General features: G+C 40.2%; 3 protein-coding genes across 3 annotated transcripts in view; 1 reads left to right on the top strand and 2 right to left on the bottom strand.

Annotated features, from left to right (window-relative positions):
- LOC127624152 (mRNA-capping enzyme-like) overlaps positions 1–5146 on the bottom strand; it is a 128617-nt gene extending 123471 nt beyond the window's left edge. Inside the window, exons 1-4 of the mRNA XM_052098835.1 lie at positions 4769–5146; positions 3652–3761; positions 3464–3567; positions 1510–1598 (exon numbers count right to left, since the gene is read on the bottom strand). Coding sequence (XP_051954795.1) covers positions 1510–1598; positions 3464–3567; positions 3652–3761; positions 4769–4832 — 367 coding nt within the window. The 5' untranslated portion in view covers positions 4833–5146. The remainder of the gene's footprint in view (positions 1–1509; positions 1599–3463; positions 3568–3651; positions 3762–4768) is intronic.
- A 224-nt stretch (positions 5147–5370) lies between these two features.
- pnrc1 (proline-rich nuclear receptor coactivator 1) lies at positions 5371–10093 on the top strand. Its single transcript, XM_052098836.1, has 2 exons — positions 5371–5845; positions 7983–10093. Exons 1-2 carry the CDS (start codon positions 5624–5626, stop codon positions 8331–8333), a joined length of 573 nt encoding a protein of 190 aa, XP_051954796.1. The 5' UTR covers positions 5371–5623; the 3' UTR covers positions 8334–10093.
- A 1187-nt stretch (positions 10094–11280) lies between these two features.
- Positions 11281–24737, bottom strand: part of gabrr1 (gamma-aminobutyric acid type A receptor subunit rho1) — a 34867-nt gene continuing 21410 nt past the window's right edge. Inside the window, exons 8-10 of the mRNA XM_052098923.1 lie at positions 22468–22620; positions 19674–19870; positions 11281–11578 (exon numbers count right to left, since the gene is read on the bottom strand). Of these exons, the coding sequence (XP_051954883.1) occupies positions 11282–11578; positions 19674–19870; positions 22468–22620 (647 nt within the window). The 3' untranslated portion in view covers position 11281. The remainder of the gene's footprint in view (positions 11579–19673; positions 19871–22467; positions 22621–24737) is intronic.

The following is a 24737-nucleotide window of genomic DNA, read 5'->3' as shown; positions in this document are numbered from 1 at the left end:
TGAATGTTAAAAGATCATCTGTCTGTTCTGAAGCATAGTAACATCAGTCCAGTATTTGTTGGAATATTTTTACATTAAAATGAAATATTTTGTATATTTCTTAAGATTCAGATACCCAAGTATGGGGCATAGAAGTTCTTGTGACTGTGGAATGATGCTGAATGAGGGTTCAGGGGTGTCCGGAGAGAAAAATGTATAAAAACATTTGTATATTTTCATTAAATTGAGAGTAATTAGTAATTTTAGTCTTTCCTTATCCATTCCAGACATCTAATTAATTTTCACAAAATTAGAACAGAAATCGAGTTGTTTATTATTAAAGATCGTAACATGCTGATTAATAAAGATACATTTAGAAGGGAAAAATGTTTTAGTCTTAAACGGTGCTTTGAAACCACATTAACTCATGCAGCGCTTCATGTCTACACACATGAGACTATTGTAGAGACTATTTTGACTGTTTAGAATTCGTTTTTTCTGCTTTTCTTCCGTCAACTTTGAAATAAAAAAAAAAGAAAGTGTTTGTTGCTACAGAACAATATTCAAGATTACAACGCAGAAAGATCAGAGCTGTTGTCCACATCACTGTTGTTCTGTCGCGCTCTTCACTAGAGACGATGAGAGGGCGCAACCGTTGTCATGAAGTCTTGCGTTGTGGATTAAATCAATCCAGTGTCAGACGTAACCTAATTGTTAGCAAGGCAACTAGCATTAGCAAGTTCATCCAGTCTGACCCTACGTTACCACTGGCGCATTGTGAGCCAAGAGAGTGTTTTCAATTCATTCCTATGAAAGCCGAGTGTCATGCTCACAAGGTGGATCGTAGGATTGGCAGCGGTCCGGAGCAAGATCTCTCCTAGCGCTGTGAGCGCCTTTGAGCGGATTTCATCCGCCCCAGTGGAAATGCAGCCTGAGAAAGCCGAACTGCTTGAGTTTTAGCGACAAGCAGTAAATATCGAAAATCACTCAAAAGCTTATCGTGGATTTTCTTTATCGTGATATATATCGATATCGTTTTATCGCCCAGCCCTAGTTGAACGATAAACAAACTTAATTGTTGTTCTCTTAATATCAAGTTGTCCTTTTCTGCATGTCGCTGCGCCGTTTTGTGGTCCAATCTGAATAACACGGCGTATACCCAAATATCGTTACATGCCTACAACTTACTTAATATTTAATGTACTGCATACATACATTTTCCAAATTTTTAAATGCCATGTGTTACAGAAATGATTGACGCTTGGGATTTTCAGCTTAAAGCTGATGCATTTCATTTTTTTTAGTTGAGATACTTTCTCCTACCCCAGTTTAAAATGCAGATTAACTGTAAGTAAACCATTCATGGGTTGATTTCCCTGAAAAAGTGTACACTCTGCAGCTCTGTGGCACCATCCAAACATTCCTCTGCTTGTTTGAGCATCCAGACCAGAACAGCCCAACACTGGATTCAAATCCAAAAATGTGGTAACCATAACTAATAATATAACTGTCTGAGTTGTCAGCTCTTACCTATGAGTTCTGTGGGTATTTTTTCAGAGAAGGGTTCACACAGTCTGATGAATGTCTCTGTCGTCTCTACTGTAGGGCATTCAGCATGACTGCATTAGGGAAACAGATAGATTGTAGTAATGTGACAGGATGAAGCCAGAACGTCAGCCAGAGCAGTAATGATCATAAATTAATCATAATGCAGACAACACATTAGCTGACTGACATCTTTGCTGAGTAGCTAGAATGTGTTCTTTAAGGAGGTTTGAGAGCTTAAAAGGATAGTTCACGCGCATTATGAAGATTGTCTCATCATTTACTCAACCAAATGTGTATGAATTTCTTTCTCCTGCAGAACACAAACGAAGATTTCCAGATGAATATATCAGCTTTGTAGGTCCATATAATGAAAGTGAATGATAACCAAATCATTGAAGCTCCAAAAACACATAAAAGGCAGCATATAAGCATTGTAATTAATACAAATCCAGTGGTTTAAGTTATGTCTTCAGAAGCGATATGATAGGTGTAGGTGAGAAACAAATACATTTTTAATTATCCTCCCTGAGGCAAAAAAAGTCAAAAACAGAACTCTTAGGAAAGAAGAGCCCTAAGGGAGCTGTTTGAAAGAGGAGAGTTATCGTTAAAAAAAGGAGTTAAATATTGATCTGTTTCTCACCCACACCTATCAAATTACATCGGAAGACATGGATTATACAACTGGGGTCTTTTGGATTACTTTTATGCTGCCTTTATGTGCTTTTTGGAGCTTCAACATTTTGGACCCTGTTGACTTGCATTGTATGGACCCAAAGAGCCAAAATGTTCTTCTACAAATCTTAATTTGTGATCTGCAGAAGAAAAAAAGTCATAAACATATGGGATGGCAAGTAAATAATGAGAGAATAAAACATTTGGGGTGAATGAATCCTTATAATTCACACTGAACAAAATGAAAAGCTTTTTTATTCGTCAAAATGTTCCTTTTTCCTGTTCTTTTTCTTTTTGATGAAATGTATGTCACAAACTTAAAATAATATTAATATTCACAATTTACTTGTGACGTGTTTGCTAGAGTAATCAATTTTGCTACATTATCGTTTCTCATCTAAACTACAGCAGTGTTTCACACATACTTTGGAAAACCATGATGTTAGGAAAATGAAAACAGGCAAGTGTGGATGTGGCCCAAGGCAGCAGTTTGTCAAATATAAATAATTTTATTCTCTTCATTCTCAATCTTAAACGTAATCCTGGGTTATCTTGTTTCATGTTTTACATATTTTACTTCAAGTTAGGAATTACTCCTTGCTTTCTAAAACATACCACAAAAACACGTGCAAAAGGAATACTGTCCCTTCATCACACCTGTTATTGCATTTGCATCACTGTTCGATATTTTACCAGTTTCCCATTTTATCGGTTGAAAGTTTGTGCGACTGTACTAAGCAAATGGACGTGCTAACCTCCTTAAAAAAATGACAAGTCTGAAATATTGCTTTACCTGGGGTTAAGAGTGAGGTTTAAAAAGATGATAACCCAGGTTGAGTGCAGTGTGAAAAGCCCTTAAATGTTCCACAAACATTGTAAAGCAGACCAGTAGTACATTGGACATAAAAATACATAAAGTTTTTCCTATTGAAAAGAAATCATAATTTAAAATGTACATATTATTATAAATACAGATTAAAACCTAAACAAAATATCTAAAGCTACTTTAAAAATGCACACCAGGTAGGTATATTTCAGCTGCATAAAATTAAGGTGCATTTGCAACTAAATGTAATTTGTCCTCAAAGTTGCAGTTTAAAAACTAATTATTTTTGGTCATTCAAATATGCACACTGCGTGTCATGTTTTGGCTACATTATTTTTATATATTTGTTTTTTATTTTAGATAAGCTCGCTTAAAGCTTGCTGAGGTCTTCTCTGATGAGCTAGAAAAACCCATTTAATTCAGATTGATGTCACGTACCCTTTACAGGCAAGCTTTACGTATTTGATTCCTTCCTTTTCTATCTCTGCCCGATCATAGAAGCGGTTTGTGTTGGTCAGGTCCACCAGCAAACCCATCTTCACCTGAAGACGAGAGTTCAACATCACATAAGCTCAACATCTGGATGAAACAGTGGATATATCAGTTTTACAGGAATGTCCAAGTACCTTTAAGCTCTTGAGATAGTTGGACAGCATGCTGGGGTGAAACCTGTTCTCCTCAGGGACTTCACCATCGTACCTCGGCCCAAGCATGGTTTTCATGGGGAGAAATTTGCCTGCAAGAGAAAATTCAACATAATTATGGGAAGTTTGTGCTATGATCTTAAAAGCTGAAGTGTATCATTTCTGCAACACTAGCGCCACCAAACGGAATTGCAAAAATAATGGCATAAAGCAAATCATGGCGCTAATTTATTGAAAGACGAATACAATTATAAGTCAAGTCAGTTTTTATATGAAAGCACTTTTCAAAATACATATTTTTTTTCAAATTGGTTCAGCAGAAAATAATGCCTTGCGAATCTTAAAATATAGCACCTGAAAATAAACTATTTAACCATTTAATCGTTTATGCAAAATGAGTCTTTACGTTTAATAATATGCATAACGTTTAAAACACTATTTGAAATGTTAGGGTTAACTAAAGTAAATACTTCTGGTCATATGAGTTGAGTAGACAAAAACATACTAGAAGCTGTACACAAAACTAATGAAGCTAAAACTTAGCTAATGAATATTAATACATCGCAATACTTTAAGCTTCCAAGAGCGTCAAGTAATCTTATTAATATTTATAAACCAAACACAAACAACTCCCTATCAGCAAATCAAGTGGCCAAACGTCACAATATCATTAATATGCATGAACCCACGTATATGTGTTGTCCTGCGTGTAGCTAGCTAATCTGGCTAACCATTCAATTTAAACACTAAAACAAAAACCGTACAGTACACTGCTTGTCTATATAGATATCGTACACCTTCCTAATAAAATATACACATAATAACACTAACACTGGTTTATTATGACATATGACGCAGTATATTTGGCATTGTATGACAGTGTTGTGATCATGTACATGCTAATAGTTGATTTACAGTAGATTGAAACATTTTCCAGAGATCTTCATTTCAGCTCACTGATGCTGCAGTCACACAGTACTGGGTTTAAGTAAACTATAATGTCAGAAATAGTGCCCTAACCCTAAAATACTCATTTAAACACAGAGACTGAATGTAGGTTGGAAAAGCAGCTTTGTTGAGAGCTAAAACAGACGCTTACCAGCCACAGGTTGTCCTCTTCTCGGGCAGTTAATCCATCGAGGAGGCGCTCCGGGTTGAGACATTCGGGTTGAGAGTTCGTGTTCAGCTTCGCCGTAGCTCAAGCTTTCAGAGGGGGTTGGTGGATCTTCAGTGATCTGCTGTCTGGGCCCTTAACACGAGTCCAGTAATTTTAGGGTTTCAAAGCCTTATCCACAGCTGGATGTTGTAGAAAGCTCCCTCCTCGGGTCAGCGTTCAGGAAATAAGGTCCATGAGGCGCTCGCTTCTCAAGCTCTTCAGCCAAGTTAACACAAATTCTCCACGTTGTCCCGCAGTTCTCCTGCATTACCTTCTCAAACAATAGTGACTATAGGCGGCCAGCAGGTGGAGCTCTACACTAGATAGATAGATAGATAGATAGATAGATAGATAGATAGATAGATAGATAGATAGATAGATAGATAGATAGATAGATAGATAGATAGATGGATAGATGGATAGATGGATAGATGGATAGATGGATGGATTGAGGGTACTGAAAAATGTAGTAATGTTCCTGAATATTGACATCATAGTTTGCACTCCAATGTCATGATGCAATCGTTGTAGAGGGCGCATGCGCGTCGTGCCGTTCACAGCTATTATGCAAGGAGCCTCGATCTTTTGTTAACGCGTTACAAACGTTTATTTTAATAGTATTCGAATGCAGAAGTGCAGACACTTGATATAGTAAGTTTCATGCACTGTCACTTTTTGGCTTTGGACCTCAATAATTTTTCAAGAGATCCTAATATTCCCCATGATCATCAGTATCGGTTCACACATTTGGGCGTGTTCATATAAAGTACGGCTTTTATTGCATTATATTCATGAATTATGCTGAGCGACTCGTTTGCACTTCGTCTTGAATCACGCGTGGAAAATAAATCTGTGAAGATAAACCGATCCAAACAAGCTCTATGGAAGAAGAGTGGACCAAATGTGCACAATAAAACAAATAAAACAACAGGACACATCAACAAAAGCAGCTCTAAACCTCTGTTAACCAGCCATGACGATTGTAAAGCAGCTCAGACTAAACCAACCACCAATAAACTGGTAACGTACATTAGTATTTATGCATAATGTCATGTTTTTGGACACTAACCATTTTATTACCACCGTATAATTTGCAGTTCATTTGAGTGTGCCATGTTAAGACCATGTTAAATGATCGTTACTGCCATCATTGTACACACACACACACACACACACACACACACAAAAAGGCCTGTATACATGTTAGTCATAAGTTTACATACGCCTTAGCCAAATACATTTAAACTCAGTTTTTCACAATTCCCAACATTTAATCGTAGAAAACATTCCCGGTTTTAGGTCAGTTAGGATCACTACTTTATTTTAAAGTATGTGAAATGTCAGAATAATTGTAGAGAGAATTATTTATTTCAGCTTTTATTTCTTTCATCACATTCCCAGTGGATCAGAAGTTTAGACACTTTGTTAGTATTTGGTAGCATTGACTTTAAATTGTTTAATTTGGGTGAAACGTTTTGGGTTGTCTTCCACAAGCTTCTCACAATCAGTTGCTGGAATTTTGGCCCATTCCTCCAGACAGAATTAATGTAACTGAGTCAGGTTTGTAGGCCTCCTTGCTTGCATATGCCTTTTCAGTTCTGCCCACACATTTTCTATCAGATTGAGGTCAGGGCTTGGTTGGGGACATTGTCCATTTAGAAGACCCAATTTGCGACTGAGCTTTAACTTCCTGGCTGATGTCTTGAGATTTTGCTTCAATATTAATCCTACCTCATGATGCCATCTATTTTGTGAAGTGCACCAGTCCCTCCTGCAGCCAGGGCTGTAGCTAGTGGGGTGAAAGGTGGTAATGATTCTAGGGGCCCAAAGCTCCAGGGGGCCCCACAACTGTTTGTTTTAATGAAAAGGGCCCATACATTCAGGGGGCCCAGATTACCTTGCTACAGCCCTGTCTGTAGCAAAACACCCCCACGACATGCGTCACAGCCATCCCCCATGCGTCACAGTTGGGATGGTGTTCTTCAGCTGGCAAGTCTCACCCTTTTTCCTCCAAACATAACGATAGTCATTATGGCCAAACAGTTCAATTTTTTGTTTCATTAGACCAGAGGACGTTTCTCCAAAAATTAAGATCTTTGTCACCTTGTGCACTTGCAAACTAGTCTGGCTTTTTAATGGTGGTTTTGGAGCAGTGGCTTCTTCCTTGCTGATCAGCCTTTCATTTTACTGTGGATATAGATACATGTCTACCTGTTTCCTCCAGCATCTTCGCTAGGTGCTTTGCTGTTGTTCTGGGATTGATTTGTACATTTCGCACCAAACTACGTTCATCTCTAGGAAACAGAATGCATCTCCTTCCCTGAGCAGTATGATGGCTGCGTGGTCCATGGTGTTTATACTTGCATACTATTGTTTACAGTACAAATGAACGTGGTACCTTCAGGTGTTTGGAAATTGCTTCAAAAGGACTTGTAGAGGTCCACAATTATTTCTCTGAGGTCTTGGCTGATTTCTTTAGATTTTCCCTTGATGTCAAGCAAAGAGGCACTAAGTTTGTAGGTAGGCCTTAAAATACATCCACAGGTACACCTCCAATTCAGTACACCTCCTATCAGAAGCTAAATGTCTAAAGGCTTGGCATAATTTTCTGGAATTTTCCAAGCTGCTTAAAGGCATCGTTAAAATTCAGTATCAAAATATTGGTACCCATTCACCTGAATTGAATGGGCTTTCTGAACTGAGATATTCTTCTAAAAATCTTCATTTCTGTTCTGCAGAAAAAAGAAACTCATACACATCTGAGATGGTATGAGGGTAAATGAGTAAATGATGAGAGAATTTTCATTTTCGAGGGTGAACTTTCCCTTAAAGAAACAAAATGCAAATCTAGTGAGTTGCTGAGGTGTTCTGGGTGGTTGGCTGGGTGTTGCTATGGTGATTGCTAAGATGTTGCCTAATACCTATGCAGTTGCCAAGTTGTTCTGACTGGTTTGCATTGCTCTACAGTTGCTAAGGTTTTATGGGTGGTTGCCAATGTGTTGTGTACTTCTTGGGGGTCCTGCACCACCTGAGCAACTGCTATTGAAATGAATGGAAATCCTAATGGTTGGGGGAACTCCAGGTATTATAGACCACCTTGGGTGTTTTAATGTTGTACTACAAGATGCTAATATTGTGTCCTGTTTATCTTCAACAGTTCAAGTCCAAAACAGTATGTGTCGAGCGAGGAAGTCAGTCCAGCAGACCATCTGTGAACCTGAACAACCAAAGATCAAGGAGCAATACTCCGCATGCTAAAACACACAAGACACACACAGAGAACAACATGCTGACCCCAGCTGAGGGAATCAGAAACATTTGCTCTCCTGAGCCCTCCTCAGATGCCCAGAAGGCATATGCCGGAGCCAAGTTCAGCGAGCCCCCTTCACCCAGCGTCCTTCCCAAACCGCCCCGTCACTGGGTGGGTGAGTATGTTCATCATCAACATGCTGCTGCGCAACACAACTGCAGTCAAGAGCAGATTTCTGTGCAGCTGAAACCTTGCTGAATGTCCAAGCAAAACCCTGAGATGAAATCTGATCACAGATGTGGACTTGAGAAACACAGGACTCCTTAGAAAATGACATGAACAAGTGTTTGCAGTTTGCAAATGTGCAATTGTGTTGGGTCAACCTTGAGTTGTTGAACTGCAAAAAATGAAGACATTTTTTTCATGTTATTTTAGCATGTTTTGGTACTGAAGCTCATTAAACTTGTATCATGGTATTTTTTAAATGTTGTGTTTATGTATTCACAGCATGGAATGGGTCAAGTCACGTGTAAGTCATATTTCAAGCCAATATCAAAAGAAAAAAAGATTTTGTGTAAAGAAAATGAAGGTGCATTTTAAGACCATTAAGATTTGTTTTTGAAATTTTTTATGTGTAATTCAATTATAATTAAGATTCTCATTATTTCTACTGTATTAAATCAATACTGTAATGCAATGTGTTTTATTTCTTCAAATTAGCATCAATTAAATTTAGTACAAGTACTATCAAACTAAACTTTATAGTGTCATTACTGTTATGAGGATTCAACTAATCATATCAAATTTGTCACATCAATGCAAAAATAGGCTTCATTTTCTTTATGCTGAATATAATTTCTTTCTTTTGATTTATTTGTTTTTTGTGGTGAAATATGACCTGGACATTTATGGGATTTGCACAGGACTGAAAAATGAATGAGACATTTACAACTGTGTTTTGCTGGTGGTTCCATGCCCAGAATGCACTGCTTGTGTTGGAAAATCCTGATTTAGAACTAGATGGGTTATAATGAGAAAATGATTGTTGTTGTTTTTTTTACCTTATATTGATGCACTCTAGTCAGGATGTACAATCACTTGTGTTGGTTTTCAAGCACTGATTAAATATGTCTCTATTTGTTTATAACACTTTGTTTATAACTGTCTGAAGCATCATTTTGCACATGGTCTGTTAGTGTTGTGATGTCAAGCTTGATTTCCATTTAAAGCAATAGTTCTCCCAAAAATAAAAATTCTCTCATCATGTACTCATTCCATCCAAGAGGTGCATGACTTTCTTCTGCAGAACGCAAATTAAGATTTTTAGAAGAATCTTTCAGCTCTGTAGATCTGTCCAATGTATGTAAGAGAATGGTGCCCAAAACTTTGAAGCTCCAAAAAGGACATCAAGTCAGCGTAAAAGTAATCCATAAGACTCCAGTTGTTTAATCCATGTCTTCTGAAGCAATCTAATCAGTTTTTAGTGAGAACAGACCAAAATATAACACTCCTTTTTCACTGTACATTTTACCATTGCAGTCTTTAGGCAGTAATCGAGCTTGAAATCATGATTGCCAAGAAGACCGCAGATGTCAATATTTATAGTGAAAAAGAAGTTATATTTTGGTCTGTTCTTAACCTAAATTGATTGTATCGCTTCAGAAGGCATGGATTAAACCACTGGAGTCATATGGATTACTTTTATACTGACCTGATGTACTTTTTGGAGCTTCAACGTTCTGCTCATCGTTCACTTGCATTTTATGGAACAACAGCTCAAATATTCTAAAAATCTTTGAGTTCTCCAGAAGAAAGTCATACACATCTGGGATGGAATGAGGATTAGTAAATGATGAGAGAATTTTCATTTTTGGGTGATATGTTTTTTTCTTTTCCAACAATTATCAGTTGTAATATCTGCATGAGTTAAAAAAGAAAGAAAAAACTATGCAGGCTAATACAGTTGTAATGATTCGTTTTATCTTTTTTCTGAACTTACTGAAATAAAGATTGTTGGTCCTCATCATTTTTGTGTTTTATAACTACTTCGGTTGACTTTGGCCTGTTTAATGTGTTTAGTAAACTGCAAAAGTATACAGACCCTTAGCCAGTTCTCCATTTAAAATGAATCTCAAATCCAGATTTTATGTAATAGTTTTATTTTAAAACAGCACCCAAAACAAATATAAAACAAGAAGTTTTTCTAAGAGTTTGGCAAATAGTTATTTTCTTGTTTTAAGTATACACCCATTCAATTTTGTTCGATTTTTTGAAAACAAGACTTAATATCTAGTGTCATTCTGCCACTCAAATTAATTTGTACTTATTTTAAGGATGTTTAGTCATTTTTACCAGTAACTAAGACAAAAATATAGATTTAGTTTTTTTATATCAACTACTATATTGAGTCATTGTCTAAAAAGCCATATATTTGAGGTTTATGGCGAAATATTCAAACATATACAATTAAAGTTGTTTGATACTCTCTAGGGAGACTCAATCATGTAAATTGCAATGTTTTTAAACCACAGACAGGATTATGGGTAGTGTAGTTCTTCACCAGGAATTTCATTATTAAACCATTTTTGATTGACAGCAAAGTTCATCAAACTGACATGTGGTTTCTACAGAACCATACTGTATATCAACAACCTCAGAGGTCATGGTACGTTGGTCTTCAAAGGTTTTTGTTATTGCGAAAAATGCATTTCTCTATGGAGTCTGTTGCATTGTATTAAAGCTGACGTGTGTAAAATTGTGCCACTAGCATCATCAAATGGAATTGCAAAAATAGTCACTGTTTTCAAGCAGGTGTTTTGAACTCGCTCCTCTTATGTACGAGTTGTCAGCCAAACAGATGGTCCCACCCCAAGGTTACACCATTGGTTGAGAAAATGTTGCTGTTTCAGACTGGTGGGTGTGCTTAAACAAACAGAGCAATGTTTTTATAGTACACAGAATCACAAAGTGTTTGCACTTGTCAGGAAATTCAATCTACAAAATCAATCTTAGTCGTCTCACAATATTCAGTAAAATGTCTGGATGTTTAAGGGAAAAGTTTGTTTTTAATTGCTGAGTAGCAACAAATTCACTATGGCAAAACATAATACAATTAGTAAAAGTCCAAGAGGAAGGATAAATATGTTTCCTACTTAATTTGCATTTCCAATACATTCTCAAATGTCCATATAACAATAAAAAGAGCGTCATTGTGAGTATATAGACCAGTATATGATGTTAAAGAGTGTGTATGCTCCAGGGAATATGACCCGTGAGTATTTGTCAATAGCATGAGTGTCTATAAACACACTGCTGTGTGATGTCACAGAAGGTCCTTGCATTCCCTGCTCATTCTCCAGCACCAGGTGCATCAGGAACTGCTCCTGTTTGTCTCCATTCATCTCAGACATGCCATAGTTTCCTGTGGTCATCATGTCCATTTCACTGTAGCTGCTGCTCATGATCATCTGACCAGGATGAGACATTCCACATGCGCACGGCATCTACACCAGTATACAATGACATCTTATTTGACATGCCATGCTTCGAATTAAAATACGCATCATGCTCATTTTCACAAAACGGTGCCATTTGTGTCCCTATGACTTACTGTTGATGCAATTAACAGAAAAAATAACAGATACTGAAATGAGCTCTGTTGTGTAATGGGTAATCAGGGTCGGGAGGGTTACTTTTGAAATGTATTCCACTACAGATGACAGAATACATGCTGTAAAATGTCATTTGTAACACATGCCATTAGATTAATAAAAGTTAGTAATGTATTCTAAGTACTTTGGATTACTTATTCAGCACTGGTAGATTTATTTAAATTGTTTTGACTATAAAATCTCTGACAGTACAGTAAGACAAAATACACATGTTAAAAATACATTCTCTGAAAAACCAAAATATCTTATGCAGTGTTGTTTCTAAAACAAGATCAATCAAACTGATCTTGTTTTAAGGATTTTTAGATATTTTTACAGCAAACCAATACAAAAATTATCATCAAGAATATGATTTTTGCCCTAATATCAAAGGTCTTACTAGAAAAAAGAAATTATGATCCAATGTGAATTTCCTTGATAAAAATTATAATCGTGTCTGGTATCATGTGCATGTAAAATGGCTAGAAATAGCATTTTAGCTTAGCGTAAAGCTGACAAATTACACAAGGTTTATTTCTATTTCTTCTACTCCAAACTTACTTCAAACTTATTTCTCTGTCTGCTCGTATGAATGTAACACATAATCAGAAAGTGTTTCACCGCTGTTCAAATGCACTTTAGATCACATCATTTATATGTAAAAATGTTTTCCATCTGACAGGACTAAATATTAAATGAAACAAATGACAATAAAATGCAAAGTAATCTCTTCAGTAATCAAAATACTTTTTGAATGTAACTGTATTCTAATTACCAATTATTTAAATTGTAACTGTAGTGGAATACAGTTACTTATATTTTGTATTTTAAATACGTAATCCCATTACACATATTCCGTTACTCCCCAAACCTGTGTGTAATGCAAATTTTTTTTTAAATAATAATAATAATAGTTTTTTTTGCATGTCCCCATTCAACATTTTAAAAGTTACATCAAAAATTGCTTTCATGGAAATCAAAATAGCATGCTTTCACTATTATTTTCTAACTTGCTTTTGCCCAATGCAGTTTCTCACCCCGTCCAACACTGTAATGCAGTGACAATAATGTTTTGATGTTTCTGACATCACATTGAAGAAAGTGACATCAAGTCTTTTTTTTTTTTTTTTTTTTTTACCACATGGGTTAAACAGAGGTAGGTTGCTTTTACAGCCTTTATTATTATTTGATTTCATTTATACAGTAGATTATAACTCTGCCACTGGACAAAATCACTGCAATCCATTATCTGAATTTATGTTCCCTCTCGAGAGGTCTCTCCTATTGCGTAAGTAGCTTACGCTATGGGAAAACTCCGTTTCTTGAGAAATATTGAAGTCTTTATGTAAAACGCATTGCAGCTGCACAGCAGACAGCAATGAGCGAGGCAGCTCGGTCATTGGCTGTGCTGCGGCAACTTGCTCGAACCAATAACGGGGCGACTCTGAACGCGTGACCAATGAGCGCTTCAGAGCCTGCCAAGATTGCCGTGGCTAAGGCTATATATTAGGCGCCCCGTCATGAGAGTTCTTTAGATTTAATCTCCTTCAGCGAAGACCTTCTCTTCGCTGGATCCTCCGGATTATTGGAGTTTTTTCGCCCGCCGTCGACAAGCCTACAGCAGGACTGCTAAGAGGACGCCGGCGCCTTCAGCCGCCTTCAAAGCCTTCTGCTACGCCATCCGGCGCGCATCACCCTGATATCCTTTGCTAAGCTACTTTTCAAGTGTTCGCCTCTGCGACGCTTTTGTATTTTAGTAAAAGAGCAATTTTGAGGCGTTGTTCCAAATGCCTTCCACCTGCGCCTCGTGCAGAGGCCTTCTTCCTGACGGGGACCGTCACATTATCTGCACTCGCTGCCTGGGACCTGACCACGCAGAAGCTGCTCTCACTCGAGGCAGATGCCCCGAATGTGACTCCCTGGGCCTCACCGAGCTGCGCGCTCGCTTCGCCGCCTTCGCCGCGAACGAGCCTGCTACCACCGTGCTGTCGTCCCCTCTGTTCGAGCCGCGCAAGAAAAAGCGCCGCTCACAGAGGCCGCCAGAGCACGTGGAATTCAGTGACGTCACACCGGGCCAGTCCCCGCGTGCTTCACCACTACCCGAGAACTCCCCGCCGCCAGTCCATTTCACGCAGGCGGACCAGCACCCCTCCAACAGAGCGGTGGGTCTCGTCTCGTTCGGCGCGTCAGGGGACGATGGTGAAAAGGATGACAGCCTTTCCATTGACGCTGTATCCGACGACTGGCCGGGCTCGGCCTTCGACCCCACGCCGTCGACATTAGCGGACGCGAGCACGGGCACCAGCATGGACTCGGAGATCGTCCGCATCCTATCTAAAGCCGTGGAAGACCTCGGGCTCGACTGGTCTTCGCCGGAAGAACCCGCCCGCAGCTGGCTGGACGAGTGGTTCTTACAGGGGCGCCAGCAGGCCCCTCGACAGAGACCCTCCCCTTTCTTCCCCGAAGTTCACGACGAACTCACAAAGTCATGGAAAGCCTCGCACTCTGCTCGCCTGAAGCCTTCTTTCTCTTCCTCGCTCTCCTCAGTAGACGGCGCGAGAGAAAGAGGCTACGAGGGAACCCCGCCCCTCGAGGAGGCTGTGGCCAACCATCTGTGCCCACCCTCCACCGCTGGATGGAAAGCCAAAGCTTCTCATCCCTCAAAGCCCTGCCGATCTACCTCAACGGCCAAGCTGCATCAGCGCTTCATTCCATGGCTGTTCTGCAAGTTTATCAGGCCAAACTTCTCTGCACCATGGACGAGTCTGGACCTGAACCTGAGGCTTTCAAGGACCTGCGCAGCGCCACTGATGTAGCCCTGTGAGCCACAAAGGCCACCGCCCAATCCATCGGCCGGGCCATGGCTAACCTGACTGTCCTTGAGCGCCATCTGTGGCTGACGCTAACGGAGATGAAGGACGCGGATAAGGCGCCATTCCTCGACGCGCCTATCACTCCAAGCGGCCTGTTCGGACCGGCGGTATGAGAGTTCGCGGAACGCTTCACTGAAGCTCGGAAGGATTCGCACTTCCTGCCCAAGCGCTCCAGCTCGTCACAGAGCCGCCAGAGACCGCCTCAGGAGCAGCAGCGAGCCAGAGCGGCGCCTCCCGTCTCCCAGCCAAAAAAACAGACCTGAAACAGACGCTCGACGCCGCTCGCATTCCGCTAACCGAAAGCAGCCGCCTGAGCGACGGGGACCTTGGCCCAAGATCGTGCTGAACCCGGAGCCTCGTAAGTCTTCCTAGCCATTGGAAGAAAAAGAGAGAGTGCGTGTCTCGCAAAAGCCGGACCACTCTCTCCAAAACGTGTAAAACATTACCCAGTCCCCTTACAGGCAGCTGGAAATGTCTGTACAGCAGTCAATGGGACTCGCTCACCTGCAATCAAACGCCGTTTTAACGGCGACACACAAAAAACACAAAAAGATTCATTTTCTGCTTGTGTCACTAAGGGGTCACGTGTCCACACTAAAGTGCGCATTCCCACATATCAATACTGTCCAAACAGTGCCGAATACTTCCCCAGCTCCAGCTGGACGCCCCATAAATGTAGATCGTGTGCCTATTGTCATGTATGCACCACTACACACAAGCACTGTTCCCACAGTTATAAACACTTCCCCAGTAAAAGCGGGAAATACTATAAAGGTAGCGCGCGTGCCTGCTGTCATGCATGCACCCCTACACACAAACACTGTATGCATGGCCAGAAACACCCCGCCGCGAGCGGGAGGCTTTATGAAAGTGGCGCGCATGCCTACTACAGTATATGCACCCCCACCCATAAGCGCTGCCCATACAGTTTCAAACAGTTCTCTGGCTCATGCCGCGAGCATCACAGATGCGACGCGCGAGCCAAGAAACTCCCCGCTAAGAGCGGGAAGCTTTATGAAAGTGGCGCGCGTGCCTATTACAATGTATGCACCCCCACCCGTAAACACTGTCGATACAGTTTCAAACATTTCTCCAGCTCATGCTGCGAGCATTATGGAGATAGCACGCGTGCCTGTAATCTCACACGCACCCCTGCACTCGGCACTCAACAAAGCTGCTCAGCGCGCGTCCGTGCTTCTGAGAGCTGTAAGCTCAGTGTTAGCACAAGGCGATTCGCCGGTGGGGCCCATACGTCACTGCGACACGCCCCCAGCCAGCATTCAGCCCATATCTGTGCGAGCAAAAGCCTGGGAAAAAAATCCCCGACATACCGAAATGGGTTTTCAACATAATAAAACACGGTTACTCGCTTCAATTCGCTCGCAGACCACCCCGCTTCTCAGCGGTGGTCGAGACGAAAGTGAGGAAAGATGTTTCACATGTTCTACGCACCGAGGTGCTCAAACTGATAGAGAAGGGCGCTATAGAAACTGTCCCTCCCTCTATGAGCGAGGCGGGTTTTTACAGCCTCTATTTTCTCGTCCGAAAAGGACGGTGGCCTCCGCCCCATCCTAGATCTCAGACATCTGAACAAAGCTTTAATGATTCAGCTCTTTCAGAATGTTAACGACCAAACATATCCTCGCGCAAGTTCGCCCGGGATTGGTTCCTATCAGTGGATTTGAAAGACGCTTACTTTCACATCCCGATAGCGCCTCATCACAGGCCTTTTCTGAGATTCAGCTTCGAGGGACAGTTATACCAGTACACAGTACTACCATTCGACCTATCATTGGCCCCGTACATTCACGAAATGTATGGACGCAGCACTTTCCCCCCTGAGACAGCGGGGAGTGCGAATACTGAATTACCTCGACGATTGGCTAATCATAGCACAATCAGAGAGTCAGTTAACAACGCACAGATCTTGGATTATCAGCCATCTAGAATGCCTGGGTCTGAGAATCAATTTTGCAAAGAGCGTGCTATCCCCCAGCCAAAATATCTTTTTTCTGGGAATAGTGCTAGACTCAGTGCAGATGACGGCGCACCTCTCATCAGAGCGCACGCTTGCTATTCGGCGCCTTGCAACATCATTCAGAGCGGGCGTGCGCCCCGTCAAACGATTCCAAAGGATGCTCGGTCTCATGGCCTCGGCATCAGCTGTACTCCAGCTAGGATTGTTGCACATGCGTCCTCTCCAAAGCTGGCTCAAGAGCCGTGTCCCCACTCACGCGTGGCGCTCGGGCCACTTTTTAATCAGAGCGAATCACGGCTGTATAAAAGCCCTGATGCCCTGGAAAGCCGTCGACTGGTATCAAACCGGCGTGAGTCTGGGCGTGAACACACGGAGAAAAATGATCACGACTAGGAGGATGAACCCTCCTCGCCCCCCCTCGGTGCCGATCTGGGACCTGGCCACGGTCCTGGACGCACTCAAGAGTGCCCCGTTCGAACCTCTCCGAACCGTGCACCTTAAACAGCTCTCGCTCAAAACTGCGCTCTTGCTGGCGCTCGCCTCAGTCAAGAGAGTGGGCGACCTGCATGCGCTGTCATCATGCTTGCCTGGAATTTGGACCTAACGACTGCAGAGTTGTCCTTAGGCCAAAGCACGGGTATATTCCTAAAGTGCTCTCCACACCCTTCAGAGTACAGGTTATATCTCTGGCAGCACTATCGTCTCCAGCAGACGAAAGCGACGCTAATTTACTCTGCCCGGTTAGGGCGCTCAGAGTATATTTGGAACGTTCTGCCCCGTTCAGACAGACGGAACAATTATTCGTATGCTTTGGCGGCCGCACTAAAGGTCTTGCAGTTTCAAAGCAAAGAATATCGCGCTGGATAGTGGATGCTATAGCGCTGGCTTATGAAGCCAAGGGTCTTCAATGCCCCTTAGGCGTCAGAGCTCACTCTACGAGGAGCATGGCCTCCTCGTGGGCGTGGTCGAGTGGAATACCATTGAAGATATTTGTGCGGCGGCAGGCTGGGCCTCGCCTTTGACATTTATCAGGTTTTATAACCTACAGGTCCCCTCATGGCATTCCAACATTCTATCAGCCTGACTGTAGTATGAACTGGAGTATGTATTTGCTGAGCATTATCTCCTCCCTTATAAGGTCCGTCTCTGACTGACTTAGAGGGTTTTTTATGCATATCAGTAAGTAAAAAAATCAGTACATAAGATATGTGCTTATGTTTTTACAATGAGCGCCCCACCATGAGCCACCTTGGGGCAAAGGCGCTCTGTTTTATCCCATTATATAGCTCGCCGTTGGCCGGCTCGTTGAATAATCACTTTGCTTTAAGGCTCAGGCATCTGCCTCTGGCTTTATAGAGCGAAGTCAGCACGCGCGGCGTTTTGCATGGTGTTCCCATAGCGTAAGCTACTTACGCAATAGGAGAGACCTCTCGAGAGGGAACGACTCGGAACGAGTATTGCGTAAGCTGCCGTGCTTGTGCTTGGTCAGTCGCTTCAGTCGATTGAACCTAAAGAACTCTCATGACGGGGCGCCTAATATATAGCCTTAGCCACGCCAATCTTGGCAGGTTCTGAGTGCGCGGGCGTGAAGCGCGCTCATTGGTCACGCGTTCAGAGTCGCCCCGTCATTGGTTCGAGCAAGTTGCCGCAGCACAGCCAATGACCGAGCTGCCTCGCTCATTGCTGTCTGCTGTGCAGCTGCAATGCGTTTTACATAAAGACTTCAATATTTCTCGAGAAACTGAGTTTTCCCATAGCGTAAGCTACTTACGCAATACTCGTTCCCTCCTCTCAGGGAACCGAGGTTACGTTAGTAACCGAGTCGTTTTCTTGTCAAAAAGCATAAATATACTGACTGTAAATAGTGTGGTGTGATGCAATGATATTATCTACTTTAGGCTGTTCTGAGCCATTTTCGCACTGACCTAAAACCCTGAAATGTTCAACACCAAAAATGTTTTAATGTAATAGGGTTGCATGGTCAATCCAAAAAACATAGTTTCAATAGTGAAATGTCATGACATACATATTTTATCTAATAAATGGCACAAAGAAACTGGGTGGCACAACAGAATTTACTCTAATTTTAAATTTACTTTAAAATTATAAGTTGCCTGTATAAATTCTAAGCTGACTGTGTCGGGCCTGAAATAATATAGCCCTTTAAGGTTAGGCTAGGGTTAGTAATGGGAAATAACTATTGGTATTTTCTTTGCAAGACAGTAACAACATGTTAAGGGTGTAAGAATTAAAAAGATTGTTCACCTAAAAATGAAAATTCTCTCATAATTTACCCTTATGCCATTCCAGATGTGTATGCTGTTTTTCTACAGAACACAAATGAAGATTTGTAGAAGAATATTTCAGCTCTGGCGGTTCATACAATGCAAGTGAATGGGTGCCAACATTTTTAAGCTCCAAAATGCACATAAAGTCAACATAAAAGCAATTTTATGTGGTTAAATCCATGTCTTCAGAATATATATGATAGGTGTGGTTGAGAAGCAGATCAATATTTAAGTCAGTTTTTGCCATACATTCTCCTCCCTGTCCAATAGGGGGCGATATGCACGAAGAATGCAAATCACCAAAAACATAAGGAGAAGACTTAAATATTTAACTGTTTCCTCACCCACACAAATCATATTTCTTCAGAGGACCAGTGGAATTTTATGGATTACTTTTATGATTACATTTTTGCACCCTTTCACTTGCATTGTGAGGACAAACAGCTGAAATATTCTTTCAAAATCTTCGGTTGTGTTCAGCAGAAGAAAGAAAGAAAGTAGCACACATCTGGGATGGCATGAGGGTGAGTAAATGATGACAGAATTTACATTTTTGGGTGAACTATCCCTTTAAGACCAGTCCATTGAAAAGCCCATATTGGGCTTTTCAATCCCAAATTAACCAAATCTGGTAAAGGAGGAGGGGTTCAGAGATAATAAAATAAATGATTTCTTTTCAAATTAAATTTTCCAGCACAAATGGCACAGTTTTCTGGAAATGGTTCATCACAACAAATTTCAAGTGATTTGATTACAACATATAAAGATGCTTTATTAACCACAGCACAAGTGCATGTGAACTGTCTTGCCTTGTTGCTTTGCATCCTTTCTTTGCGCTCCTGCACAGTGGACAGGTAATTGACAGCAGCATATTCAATCACAGACAGGAAGACAAAGACGAAGCTGACCCACAGGTAAATGTCCACAGCTTTGATGTAGGAGACTCTGGGCATAGAGGCGTTCACTCCAGTGATGATAGTGGACATGGTGAGCACCGTCGTGATGCCTGCAAAGTCAATTAAAGACATTACATTTCAACTTTGAAGATCACATAATCCTAAAATGACTGTAAAATTTACAATTTAAACAGCTTAACAGCTCAAGTAATATGCAAGTTTTAACAGAAGATTCATGCACATGCTTTTATACAATTATAAGCTTCAAATTTCTGCCTTTAAACCCTCCAAAAATTGGCCCCATTTACTTCCATTGTAAGTGTCTCACTGAAACACTTTCTATTCCTTCATCTTTTTTTTTGCTACTTTTCAAATGTCTTCAATTTTACCTTGTCTCAGACTTTCAATTTTAAACTATGAAAATCCATTAAAAATATTCATTATTACATAAAAAAAAAAAAAGATAAGCTATGATAATTTAAAAAGATTAAAATAATAACTATTTTTGTGTGAAAACAGTTTATCAATTTTAAACAAATTATTGCTGTCCATCGGTTGTGGCATCATGTCCACCACTTAAAACAACTCAATGAAGCTTTTTCAAGAGTACTTAGCAAGGAATTAACTACAGAGTTCCTTTATGGACAGGAAGGGAATTTATTTTCTGAAACAGATTATTACAGAGATTATTTCCATTTACAGTAAATGTACATTTATTTTATTTTTTTATTTTTCTTTATTTTTACAGGCAAGTCATTAAGAACAAGTTCTTATTTACAATGGCGGCCTGACAAGTGGAATAACCACTTAGGGAAAGGTAATGGGGCTAAAATAAATACAGTACATTTATTTGTTTTGTTTTACAATCCAACCACCGTATTGCTGTACACTGTAAATTAACTGTAATTTATTTTTACATGAATGTCTTTTGGTGTTTTCTTTGATCATATATTTTAGGTACTTGTTGGATAAATTTGATACATTTACATCATGGATTTTGTCACTTTGGCTAGATGCACATTGCAAGTGTAATGTTCATGGTGATGACTGTATATATATTACAGTAGAGTAACTTCTTTTATTGAGCAGCAAGGGTGATTTGAAACATGTATCTTGCATTGTTTGCTACTGAATTAATTGACTGTTAAAAGTACTAAATTGAAAGAAGATCACACTGTTGTGTTTTGGTGATCAAACCAAATGTTCTCATGACATGTTAAATAATCTTGTGTTTCGAAACAATAATTATGTGGAAAGAAAACATGTATAACTATAATGAAAGCATGAGAGCAGGTTTTGAAAGAATGAGTAGTTGTGTTACAAGTGTGACCAGAATGGAGTTTTGTATTGAGACTTTTGAAAATGCACCACTTGTGAATATTCACAAGTGGTATATTTTAAAAACTCTTAATACAAAACTTGATATATATATATATATATATATATACAATACTGTGCAAATGTTGTAGGCACTTAAGATGTTTCACAAAAACAAGAACATCTGATCTGCAACAATCAAGTAAAACTGTGTCCAGGTGTTTCTAGGAGAATCGGTGCTGTTTTAAAGGCAAAGGTGGTCACACCGAATATTGATTTAGCTTTTTTATGTTTACTGGACTTTGTATGATGTTATTTGGTAAATGAAAACTATTCATGTCATTGTTTTTGAAGACATCCTCACTATGCAGCATTTTTCACAAGTGCCTAAAACTTTTGCAGTATATATATATATATATATATATATATATATATATATATATATATATATATATATATATATATATATATGGGTTCGTTTGCAATAGATTTATTCATCCTTTAATAAAAGTAACCATAACTTTACAAAAGTAACTATAGTTGGAAAAGCTAGAGCAAGGAAAAGGCTTTTGCAAGGGAACCCAAAATAACTGTGCGGATACACAAAACTATTCCGAAAATAAATTCTGTTCTCTAGGCACTGTAGACAAAAGTGTCAGTGAAGAGCATGCTTGATATGTAATATAAGACATTTTATACATGAAGAAAACAGACAAATCAAGGTAAATATCAGCAGTGAATTAGATTATTTTTATTGTGCCATTGCCAATAAAGCTGTAATTATGTCATATTATGAGGATACATAAAATGCTAGCAATGAAATTGTTTCATAGTTATTTTTTAGAAGTCCACAAGGTCAAAATTGCATACAGTTAAAGAAACACCTTTTTATGATTTTCAATTAGTATTATACATTATTATTTCAATGGTTCTAAATAATTCATTTGAAATAATTCAGTCAAAAGTGATTTTTATGAATTTGTGAATTAACACTATATTAATATTGATCTATTGTATATTTCTGTACCCATGTACAATTCTGTACTATTTAAACATTTATTTAAAGTTTATCTAGAAGCCACTCCTCCCAATATGTTCAGACCAGCATACACTTGATTTTTGTATGTAGAGGGCGAAAGAGAAGAGTTATCTTACCGTATGAACCTAAGGAAAAATATTGTGTAGGTTTCTCAAAGGAATTGGAAGTATTGGCTATAGAAATTACAAGGATTCGCCTTGCGCTCATTGATGAGTAAGAAACCTCAACTCCTCCTAATAGAAGCAAGGAAAGGTGATTCTGAACCTTGTCTTCATGGCCTGTACGATTAAACAACACATGCCGCAATGGTTTGCAAATGATGCCGTCACACATTTGATCGAAACATCTCACCCAGAGGAACTCTAGCAGGAACAGCTCTGCGGTCGATCCAGAAGGAAACCCATGACAGCATGACCATCAGAGTGGCGGGAAAGTATGTCTGAAGCAGGAAGAAGAAGACGTGACGCCGCAGAGTGAAGTTGATGTACAATCGATTGTACCAACCTGCAGGAGACCAATTATTTATTTACAATGAAACACATTTAGACATGTACAGACATTCCTACTGTATATAACAATGTATTAGTTAGTGCTGTTTTCAAGCCAAGTCAAGCATCACTATTGCTACTATTGCTCAAACTTTGATTTGAGCAAACCCCTAACACTAAGTGTTAAACATAAGTATGTAACTCTAGCCCATTTGGGCAACAGACATGAATGGCACCTCAAATTATGCGGCTTGTTGAGATGCGATAAGCAATCAGACACTAAAAGCAACCAACCAAGACACCCTAGCAACCATATAGGAACTTGCTGATGACAGCGGTCCAATGTTTTAAGGCCTCTGTCTAACCTTATATTTTCAGGTATTTTATAGGTGGGGACAATGAGATTTTAGAATATTTAAGATAGAGGAAGTCCTCCAGGGCGTGCTGAGTGATTCCAGTCAGGTTTCCTAAGCAACCATTTGGCTCGGTTGCTAGGGTGGGTAGAGTCACATTGGGATAACCTCCTCGTGGTCGCTATAATGTGGTTCTTGCTCTCGGTGGGGCGCGTGGTGAGTTGGATGCTCATAATAGCATGAAGCCTCAGTGTGCGTTAGGTCTCCGCGGTATCGCGCTCAACAAGCCACATGATAAGATGCACAGATTGAATGTCTCAGACGTGGAGGCAACTGAGATTCGACCTCCGACACCCAGATTGAGGTGAGCCACTATGCCACCACGAGGACTTAGAGTGCATTGGGAATTGGCATTCCAAATTGGGGAGAAAATGGAAGAAAAAATATAGACTGATATATACATTTTATTGATTAATCGGTGCCAATTGTTGCCTTTTGGAACTATCGGATATCTAAAAAATCTACGGCAATTGTTTTTTCATCTTTTCAAAATAAGAGTCCTCGGTTTATACTTCAAAGGCACCAAATCTTATTTTTTTTTGGTTAATATTGGGATTTTGTCATGTCTTATCCTGTCCAGTCATTATATGTTTTGTTCTTGTTCTTTCCTGCTACTCTTTCGCCATCTGCTGGCCCTCTCTGGTTACTTCTCCCCCTTCCTCTCGTTCTCCAGCTGCTTCTCATCTCCCCTTAATTCTCCGTCAATTCCCTTCCCACCTGTTCCCGTTTTCCCGCTGATTAGATCTCTACTTCTTTCCCTGCTTTCGCTGCTTTCGTTGTCTGAGTTTCACTTGAGTATCACACGTTGAAACAAACCGTTGTCTACCTGTCGCTGTCGCTGTCGCTGTCGCTGTCGCTGTCGCTGTCCTGTCCTATTGGCATCCGCCTCTCTACGCTCTTTTCTCCGTTAATTACCTGGATATATTTGTGTTCTGTTCAGTTCGCCCCGCACTGCCAGAAGTCTGGTCGCCACGGTCTCGCCTCGATCCCTGTCGACCCCAGGGTAGTCTACAGCCTGACGGCGCAACACTGCAACCCCCGGCTGCTGCCTAAGGGACACTCGCTAAGAGCTCAGAAGAAGCTTCCTTTATTCATCGCCCACTCTGCGGGTTGTTTGTGTTAACCTTTGCCTCTCAAGGAGAAGATTTTGTGTTCATTTTTTGTGTTGCTAAGAACTTTTCATTAAAGAACAACATTTCTGTTACATCGCTCTTGGGTCCTCACTTACCTCCACAACAGATTTTGTTTGCAGAATACTACATAACTACATTTGGGATTTTATTCATTTTGAACACTTTGTCTATGCCCGTCATAGTAAGGAAAGAAAACGATTTTAAAGAGATGTAAAAAAAATTGGTTATCGGCCTTTACCACCACCTTAGTTATCGGTATTGGCAAAATTCACAATTGGTCAATCTCTAATTGAAGATTCATGAAACTTTAGAACTGAGGTCACAAACTACTAGCCCACAGGTCAAATAGGTTCATATGACCCTTCCATTAATATTGTTTATAGTTTATCTTTAAATTCATCACACAAGTACATTTTTACTTGAAAATGACATGACTGTGGCAACATTTTTGCATTATGATATTACGTGGTTCCTCACATGTATTGCATCAGTTTGGAGGTGAAATGTCCACTGTGCGGCGTTAAAAGCGAGTAAAAATATTTCTTTGTGTGAAAGTGAATAAAAATCATTGTTGTTGTAGTAGGGCT

The sequence above is a fragment of the Xyrauchen texanus genome, chromosome 30 (assembly GCF_025860055.1).
Source record: "Xyrauchen texanus isolate HMW12.3.18 chromosome 30, RBS_HiC_50CHRs, whole genome shotgun sequence".
Taxonomy (NCBI): Eukaryota; Metazoa; Chordata; class Actinopteri; order Cypriniformes; family Catostomidae; genus Xyrauchen; species Xyrauchen texanus.
This window is presented reverse-complemented; position numbering and strand designations above follow the sequence as displayed.

Coding starts and splice junctions, on each gene's coding strand:
- pnrc1 (XM_052098836.1), top strand. CDS start 5,624: ATGCTGAGCGACTCGTTTGCACTTCGTCTTGAATCACGCGTGGAAAAT. Junction 5,846..7,982: donor AACCAACCACCAATAAACTG/GTAACGTACATT, acceptor TATCTTCAACAG/TTCAAGTCCAAAACAGTATG.